Below are 10,191 nucleotides of genomic sequence, written 5' to 3' on the forward strand. Positions count from 1 at the left end.
GGTTGCATCTGCACGGTGACCTTTTTCTGATCCAATCTCACTGATGAATCCTAATGAAGGATTTAATAAAAGCACAGTTTTACAATCTGTCTCTGCATCAAAGCGTGCAATTCAATTCAACAACACAGGCCTCACATCTACAGGCCTCGCATCTACATCTCCCAATATTGCAGAAAACCTCATCAAGCTATTCTCCGAAAACAAGCAGGCACATGTTTGCATATGCTTGGTAAGAAATTGGAGAGAGCGCGGCGGGGCTGGGGGTGTTTGGAGGGGGAGGAATTGGCTGGGCTGCAAAGCGAGCGGCTGGCACATTTGTTCCAGCTGTAGCCTAATGTCAAAACTCGTCATATTCATTTGGCCTCCTAATGAGCCTAAAGTCAACAAGGTGCAGCACACATGAGTGGAATCGCCGCTGCAGCCCCACCGCTTAATGAAAGGGGGTGGGGGGAGACACAGAGGAGCTGGCGGTAGGGGAGAGTGAGAGCAGAACATAGGAAATCATTCCAAACTTGATAAGACAAACACTCCTCACACACACTGTCATCTGACATTTCGGTGAAATCAAAAGGGCACACCTGCTACACTGTCAGCGAGCTCAGAGTCTGTAAACAAGACAGATGGACAGATCAACACAACTGTCTGAACAGCTGCAAGTTGATGCAATAAAGCGATGAAGAAGAGGCGCAAGTGCTGGCAGACAAAACTAAAAATAAAACTACCGCTGGAGTTTAAAACTCCTGAAACACTCTTCAACAGTGACATCTGCTGGCGATGAGCTGGGATTACAGCAGACTATCCCACACTTATCTTAGTAAAAAAAAAGAAGCTCTACAAAACTAAAAGCAATGAAATACTGAGGAAAACTTATCATACCGGCATGAGGTTGCCTCCGCTGCACCAGAAACAACCTCCATGATGAGATCAACAAGAAATGTTTAATCATGTTCTCAATTCCCCATCAGAACTCTGGCGTCTCAGTCTAACCAGGTCAACTTGTGTTTCTTTTGGTAGCTTATAAGTTCAATTAGAGAATCACTCACTCCAAAGCTTTCTAGCAACAACCAGAATATCCAGTTAAAACTGGCTTTTGTTAACTTATGTGTTGACACAACTTAATCTCTTGACATTGGAGTCCTTTTGACTCTTAGACAAAATAATATATTGTCATGTGAAAAAGTATTTCCCTTCTGTTTTTTTCCCTCATTTTTAAATGCTAATGTCCTGAAGCAATTTGTAATATCAAACTAAAATGACTTGAGGAATTAACTCCTTGTGTTCCTTATATCTGTCTGTCCTGTTCTATCAACCGCCAGCTGATTGTATCAGGTAGTTGTTCACACTGTGGAGAATTGATCCGTTCTCCATGCTGAGTTCTTGATGTACGAGGTTGAAGAAGAGTCACTGAGTTGAATTCATACATTCTATTTATCAGTACCAAAATACAGCTGGTCCAGTTCTCATGCTGGCTTCAGGAGTTAGCAGGACAAAATGACATCAAACAAAAGTTTTCCATTCCTTCTGTTAACCTCTGTCTAAACTCGGCCCTAAAGAGGGAGTTCCTTTAACCCTAGCTCTCATTTGCATTTTCTAATAATTTCCTTCTATCTCAAGTGTATTAAAAGAGATAGAAGGAAAACATAGAATTATTTATTCTGAACAACACTAAGCCCTGTTCTGAATCTTTTGCAGTTCACAATTGCTCACCAAAATCACAAAGAGTGAAACTCTAAAGCAAAGAAAGAAAGAAAAAACTCCTAGATGAGTTTTGTTACACAATTTTTAGAATTGTACCCTAAAGAAACCATCTTTAGGATTTAACGCTGTGAAACAAGATGAAATAAAGATGTGTTATGGAGAATATTGTCACTTACACATTTGATTTCACATAAATAAAATTTTTGACTTTTTAAGATAGAAAATCCATTTGACCAATCAGCTTTTTAAGGTTAGGCCGGCCACTTAGCATGTCTCGTAGAGCACAAATAAACCAATTAAATATGTTTCAAAAACTTCTACAGTCTGAATAGAACAGAAACACAATTTATTTGAATTTTATTGTATTTAAATTGAAATGGGTCATACTGTTATCAAACAGTATGGTCAGCTTATTATTCAATTGTTTGTATCCAAACAAGAAACCCAGCAGACTCCATCAGTCTTCCAAAATTGTTAATCTACCAAAATCATATTACAAATTAATATTCACACTTTCCCTCAATGCAAACAGAAAGTTGGAGGACATCTATGTGAAGCAAGCAGTTGAAAATTCAGCTTTTCACTGGATAAAATAAAAAATATGCTATACGGGACCACAAAACATGCCATAGGAACTATATCAACTGGTTTTATACATCAATCAAGTAACTATGTTAACTTAGGTTGTTAATAAAATGCTATTTGTATCAAATATGTCTTAAAATAAATTAAAATTACATCCTAACTTAACACCTTGAAATTGGGCCTCTGTCTCTTTAAAACTCTTATTTTCTTCCTGAATCTCTGTCTTCGGAAAGTCATCACAACGTTGCTCCTGTATCAACCCTTTAACAATGTTTTGGCCAGCGTTGCACTGAGAAGAAGCTCCTGTAAAGAGCTCAGCAGATGGGCAGTTCCACCAGGTGTTTGCTAATTGCTGCAGGCTAGTCTGGGGGAACTGAGCAGAGGAGTCGAGGGGAGGGACGCTCCGTGAGGTGGAAGTTCTGTGGAGGAGGTGGAGCTAAGTCCACCCAATCGCTTTGCACAGCTGAATGGTTGCCAAGGAGAGAAAAGGATTTCTCAAACATGGATGAAAGAATCAAGGCAACACTGCTGGTACGTTCTTGATGAGAGAATAACATTATAACATGAAGCTCAAAAATTTATTATGTACCTTTAAATATCAGATTTTATGTAGAACTGCTGCCTGGATTTGAGAACATGTAATGTTTTCCTGATTATGTTGTGGTACATTTCAAATACTTTATGTTGCCACAAAATGCCTTTATGAGACAGTTTGTGCCAAAAATCTATATGAGCTGTCACATCTCAGTATCACATTTTACATATATACGGTAAATGCGGACGTTTAGGTGTGGCCTCAGTTCAGATGCAGATTGGTTGTGTGTCTAAATGTGTGATGGGAGAGTGTGGAGCGACAGCTGTGCCACAAATCAGCTCCCATTTACTGGTGACAGAGTCATTAAAGCTTGCTCATCTCATAAAACACAATGCACATGGTCAAACACCGTGCACTCCATTCACGCTCATAACTCAGCCTGCTGCACACACACTCGCACATGCAAATGCAAACACACAATCCCACAAAGCTAAACGGAGTGTGTCAACCAAAGCGAGCGTTTGGGGGGCGTTTGGGGGGCGTTTTGTGCGCGTGTGTTGTTTTTGAATCTATAATAAGGAGGGTGATAACGACTCTGAAGTAGAGATGGATCTTTACTAAAAGCAGTGCAGCATTTAACGGTGTCACACTTTGTTTTACGATAAGTGCAAACCTCCCTTTCCGCTCCTCTCCTCTCTCGATTGAGCAAAACTGCAGAAACTATATGAACATTATGCAAATAGGCAGTAAAGTCCTCTCTTTCCGCAGTGCTCCACAGTCTAATTAATCTTTAAGACTAACTGAGCAATACAGGGAGGCTTTGTTGAAGTCAAGAACTTGTTTTTCTTTTCTGATGTTGACTTCTACCTCCTGCTTTCAACTCCACAGATTTATACACCCTATTATGAAGTCCCATCCAAGGGTTAATGTGCCATATGAAGGCACTGAGGTGTAAAATGTCACCAACCTCAATCTGATCCGGGGTCAGCTGCTAGACACCCAGAAGGTCACAGCAATACCTCAGTCGACACATTGAATCAGATCAGTTTGGAGAGAACTGCAAAATGCCTGCTTCACCGCAAAGTAAAGGTTATGTATACAGATGTTCTCACAGATTTAAAAAAAAAAAACATATCACAGTGCTTTGAGATTACAAAAAGAATATAAATACAACGTCAGCATCTAGCTGACAGACACTAGTTGACAGGGCAGATGAATGCTTATAGCTGCAGCACAGCAACAGCACATTGAAATCTGTCATAGAGAAAGATCAGTGGGTCTGAAGGTCTGAAGTAGGGACACACCCATACATTTTTTTTTTACATCCAATACCGATATGGCTATCAGAAGTTTATTATCAGTTGATACAGAAAATCAGAGCTGAATTGACTTGAAGCGCTTTTTTTTGTTATTGTTTTTTAAGCAGAGACATAAAAGTACTGAATTAAAATTGATTTGATAACATCTATAAACAACACAACTTTAATTTGGTCAGTCGGTGCAATTAGGAGTGCAGCAATGTAAAATAAATAACAAAGAAACTGGAACTTACAAAAACCATAGGTTGACTATTTTGGTCAAAAGTGTACAAAATACATTTGACCAAAATAGTCAATAAAATAGGCACAAAATATAGAATAAGACTGACTAGATCTGCTGTTATGGATCGGGCACATTGTTACTGATACTCAAACGAGAATTGTTTTCAATATCAGGACCGATACAGATATTAATAACGAATCAATGCGTCTCTAGTCTGAACCGCCTCCATCTGAACATCAAAGAACAAGTGGATATGGATATGAGTTTTAAAATGGAGACAATCAGTCACCTCCACAACATGGATGAAATCAAGCTGTATATTAAGAAGGAGATAGGTATCCACCAAACTAGGATATACAGCAAGGACATTGGGGTGTCATTCAGACTAGATAAGGGTAACCAAATTTTGCACAATTTGATTGCGATCAGAAAACAACATTACAGATATTAAAGATAGCTATGAATACCTTCTGATTCCGCAGGCAATCGGTACCTTGATGAGACTGAAAGGAAACCAGCCTCAAACAAATGCAAAGAAGAAGGTTTTGAGAAGCAAGTTGTACAGTAAAAGAAAAAAAAAAACATCCAAACCATCAATGGCTACGCCTTGGCAGTTGTCAAATACACTGCAGGAATAGCAACATGGCAGAAGAATGAGATAGAAACGTCACATATGAAGACAAGGAATCTCTTCACAAAGTCCTGAACCTTGACACTCTACGCTGAGTGAACTAGTGAGGGCTAATAGCAGGAAAACATCACAAAGAAATTATAAACATTATGAACAGGAATTAGTGCAGAGAAGCTCCAACTGGAGTGAGTAATTCTGTTTGAAGCAGCAAATATTCTCGTAGCTGAGTTCTGCAGAATTTGATGCTGATCCAGCATGGGTAACATTGGAGACAAGCAAAAGCAAACGCATGCAAGACTTATCATCTCCAGTTTAGTGTTTGATGTGAGCTTCCAAATATTATTTTAAGTAAAAAAGTAATCTGAAGACACCTATTTGAAACAATGCTCATGAACACATTTCTGAGACTCAATTAAGCAGAGGGGCTTGAAGAACAAATGATGTCAGCATTTACAGGAATCATGTTATCATGGGATATGATCGGTCTTAGAACGCAGTACAGCTGATGTTATCAGCATAGAGCAATCTGGAAGGACAAGGAGAATGGGAACAAGATCTGAACTCTGTGGTATCCCACAACGCAAAGCTGTCCTTCTGGATAGAAAGCAGCAGAATACTCCCCTTTGTTTCAACCGGCTTCTTGCCACTTAAAGGCCAAACACATTTTTTCCCTCCCTTCAGGATAAACCTCTAATGACGCGAGAAGGAATAATTTACTCAGTACATTATACATACAGGCCCGGAAATTAAGAACTGGATGAAGTAGAGACTTGTAACATGCAAATCTGAAATGTCCAACAGACACACACAAACAGGCCTCCTCTTTCTGAGGCATCGGACTGACCTTTCTCTGAGAATCCACAATCCTTCATGGCCTGGTCCCAGTCAGAGTGAGTGGGCAGTGGAAGTGATGACCCGTCACCCTGCAGAATAACTTGGCTGGACATCACCATGTGCCTACAGCAGGAAAGCCACCAAATTCAAAGTACTAAAAAGTTGAAGTTGAGGAAGCACTGATTTCCCACAACTTCTTCAAGTTGCGGGAAATCAGGGAATGGACTGAAAGTAGTCCAATGAAACCTGGTTTCATTCCGACCGAATTGGATTTGTTATAATCAGATAATACAAATAGGAGTCTTGCGTTGGTAGATCCGTAACAAATAATGTATATGTAGAAAGTTTAAAACTCCTGTGTCATGAAAATAAAGATATAAAAAATAAATCATCAGCTTACCTCAGCTTACAAAAACTGCAATATGCTCCGACTTCAACGTTGAAAACCTTCTAATTTCTTCATAAACAACTCTACAAACTCTACGTCAAGATCACAGGATAAGACACACCAAAAGAAAAGATCCTCTTTTCTTAAAGAATGCAGACTGATTGGTTTTGGTGATACTTTGGCGCTGAGGAGGAGAGTCACGATGCTGTCCTTGCATGGGTTGTGGAGAAGGAGTGCGAAAACATGGGGGGTCACATCCACAAAAATGAGGCTGAGGGGCAAAAATCTCACAGGGGATATTTCCATGGAAAAGCACATTTATGTTCGCTCTGATTGCATTCAGCCTGTGGCGTGCTCCTCAGAAGCAAAGGTAGGAATGTAGGCATGCTTTGGAAAGTTCAAAGTTAAACATCAGTGTATTTAGAGAAGAATTTAAAGCAAGGACAGATAATCTTAAATTAAAGTATGAGGGTAAAAGTACAACATAAAAGCAGAGTCATTCGGCAAGCTGTTGTTCCCCCGGGCAACTCCAGGCATCCCACACAGTTCTTCATAGTTCTGCCTTGTGACTGAGCGGATCTTCTCTTCAGCTTGAACGTTTTATCCCATGGCTTCCCACTCCAAACACCACAGAGGCAAACTTCTGGAAAAAAATGAAGCTCAAGTAAATTTTTTATAGTCCAGCCGGAAAAAGAAAATGTGTGTATGAGGCGTTTTTTCTTTCCTTTTTCTGCTAATAATAGGATCACAGTGTCACTTCTTTCTGAGTTTAAAACTCAAACCATGTAGACAAGCAGCACAGCAGGGGAGGCACCTCACCTGGATTGTTGTCAGTTGATGTCGGTTGGAGGTGAGGGCACGTGGGAGGAGCCTTCTGTTATTTCCCTAAACAGACACAGAAACAGCACCTGCCATTCAAATACACAACTAAACCAAAGCATGTCTACAACGCCCTCCATTTGCCTATGTTTGAATACACCAACGGAACGTCTGGACACTGGGATTTACTGCGCTCCTCTGAACTACACAGCAGCTGCACTCCATGCTGTTCACCCTAAAGTTGTTTCAGGAGAAACACAACATTATTGGGAATACTAATGCTGACACAGCCCGTGGTTAACCGAAAAGTCAAGCATTTACTGTAAATAGGGAGGCAGCTGGACTGGTTTCATTCTGACCGAAATTGTTTTTTTATTCTTAAAGCGGAGAAACCCTGCCCCCTTGTGGCATCACGCTGTAAATGCAGCGTCTTAGAAAAAAGAAGTGTCAGCGCCAGATAAGATTTAAAGGTCACCAAGCAGGGGAAGTATTTTGATTTGCAAACTCATAGTGGTGTGAAGAGGTTCTCGTTTGCGATAAATCTGCTCTGAATTATCACAGCCAAGTTCAGTTCTTAATAACCTTTTTTTTCCTTCTTACTGAATGCACTAAAATGGAAAACTACTTTTTTCAGCCTGTGGAAGGTTTATCTAGCAGTATGTTCTCTGATGATGAGTTTTGAGATGAGGAGAATCAGATGACGGGTTAGGGACATATGTCTTGATACAGCATCATACAGTATTGATCATACATCTATGACTACAATCTCAGCTTACTTGTGTATCTTAGTTTTATTTGATCAGAGACAAAATCTTGCTGTGCAAGAATTCTTTCAAGCTCTAAAGCCTACAAGTTCACCCTTTTATTGAATAAAAATTAGTATGCACCATTTACAGTTTTTCAGTTGGCCTGACCTGCTAATTTTGATTTTGGGCAAAGCAAAAATTCACTTTTGTCTGAAAAGTCAAAGTTGTCAAGAGGGTAACTACTGTTAACTGCACGCACTCACACCTGTCCTAGTGGGCAAAAGGGGACACTGGCTTACCTTCAAACCTTTGCGGAGGTAACTAGGCTCAACCTGTAAGTATCTGCTGATCACTCAAAATTAAGGAAATCAGGACCAATTTATTGGTGTAGTAAAAATGCTACCAGTTTGTGGGAAGTGAGGAACCACTTATGATGCAGAAACAGGAACACTTGAACATTATGTTGAAGTATTAAAAGTTTCTTTGTTTGGAACTGAGGGAGAAGCTTTACAAAATGCAGTCCAGTGTGTGCTGGACTACATATAAACAGACAAAAGGTCAGTTAGAATTCCTATAATTACTTCTATTTGCTAAATGAAGCAAAAACAGAAGAGCAGAAGCTATTTTTTCTCAGTGTTTTGTTGCGTTACTTTTAAACTGTAGGCCTGGGGTGAAACATAACATGATGGACGTCCTTCCATGAGCTTCTCTCAGAGTTTTGCTGAAATTCTGGCCCATTTCTCCTGACTGAACTTTGGAACTGAGTCAAGTTTGATGTGTACAGAACATGTTTCACTGTGGAGAATGACTCTGTCTTACCAGCTTCAGCCAGTGTGTTCATGAGGTCTTTGGCTTTTCTTCTACGGTCAAATTGCACATTTCATACCAAAACATATTTGTCTCTTAGTCAAAGAACCAATCTCCTTACTGACCGGTATGATGGTTGGACCTTCCCATCATTTCTATACTTGCATATAATTGTTTGGACAGATGTAAGCAGCACTTTCAAACATCTGGAAATTGTTTCTAAGGTTGAATCAGATGAGGGCCACAACCTTCTGCATCATTCAGGTGATTGGCTATATCTACACATATATACATATTCATTTAAAGATGTTTTTATAATTTTGACCATGCCTGGTACATAGATCCCAGATAGAATTGATACCTTTGGAACAAACTTATAGCAATCTTTGGAAAACCAAGAACTACCGTTCAGTTTAAAAAACTGAACTCTGATTTCTTTGAGGCAAAATGCAAAGAAAAGAGGGATTCCTCAAGACTGAGAAATAGGCTTTGATAGGAGCCTATTTGATAGGAGCGCCAGATGGTGCTGGTTAAATAATAAATAAAGGGGTGGATCTGGGTTACATACTTATTCATTTCAACAAATCTATGAACATACAGGCATCAGCTGAGCTGAAAGCCACTTGAACAGTCAGATGTTTTATCATAACACACTACAGACTGCTATCAGGTAAGCCAGAAAACATCTCTACAGTGAAGCACCTACTTTCCCATTACAAGGCTCTTGTAATAATAATAATGACAATCAAAAATGACTTTTGATTCTTTGTTTGGCTGCTTCATTAAGACATGAATGTTTCTAAGGGAAATAGACCCACAAACAGTGAGGTGTCTGGGATAAGGGGCAGGAGGGTCAACATTCACCCTATATGTGCCAAACCTGCCTGACCCGGGAGTCTACAGGAATTGAGCCGTCTTGATGAGGCAGCTCATCAAGACAGAAAATAAAATTCCAGTATGTTTACAACACACGAAGATAGTATATTTATCCATATTTTACAATCAAAAGAAACCAGTAAAGGCAAAATTTAATTCAGAGGTGTTTTGATGAGGCCAACATTTAAATGCAAGAGCTCGATCTTCTTGCAAACAATTATTTGCTTTTCTGTTTTTTCATTTTACATTTTGTCCCTGAAATGATAGCAGGATAAAATTAGGAGATTCACTATATTTGAAATTTATGGAAACTGTTCTCTAATATCAAATCAGCCCAGTTTTGGTATTTTGTACATTAAGTAATTATAGAAACATTGTATGTTTATGTTTACTTTCCAAAGTATGCACAGTGCACTGGTTGGCAGAAACCAGGAAGTGACTTTGAAACCAGCAGCATTCCACTGAGGTGAGATATTCCATGTCCCCAAGGCCAGGTTATGCCATCAGGACTTAGTGCACTATGATCCATATTGTCTCCTACCACTCATACACCTACATTCTTCTCTGCAGGTGGTCAGCCCACTTGAATAAATAAATGTCCATCAAACTTGAGAAACATATTTGCATTTTACATTTTGTAAAGTTGGGGCATCATTTTGGTTTCAAAACACCAGAATAATCACAACTTTATATATTTGTCTGTCTGCATTATTTTAAATCAGATATTTTT

At 39.4% G+C, this 10,191-nt stretch overlaps 1 protein-coding gene across 1 annotated transcript in view; it reads right to left on the bottom strand.

The window, feature by feature from the left end:
• myt1b (myelin transcription factor 1b) overlaps positions 1-10,191 on the bottom strand; it is a 132,871-nt gene that overhangs the window by 115,678 nt on the left and 7,002 nt on the right. Inside the window, exons 2-4 of the mRNA XM_055048294.1 lie at positions 7,033-7,098; positions 6,226-6,856; positions 5,836-5,948 (exon numbers count right to left, since the gene is read on the bottom strand). Coding sequence (XP_054904269.1) covers positions 5,836-5,944 — 109 coding nt within the window. The 5' untranslated portion in view covers positions 5,945-5,948; positions 6,226-6,856; positions 7,033-7,098. The remainder of the gene's footprint in view (positions 1-5,835; positions 5,949-6,225; positions 6,857-7,032; positions 7,099-10,191) is intronic.

This window comes from Poeciliopsis prolifica, unplaced genomic scaffold, assembly GCF_027474105.1.
Source record: "Poeciliopsis prolifica strain line A6 unplaced genomic scaffold, Auburn_PproV2 SCAFFOLD027, whole genome shotgun sequence".
Classification (NCBI taxonomy): Eukaryota; Metazoa; Chordata; class Actinopteri; order Cyprinodontiformes; family Poeciliidae; genus Poeciliopsis; species Poeciliopsis prolifica.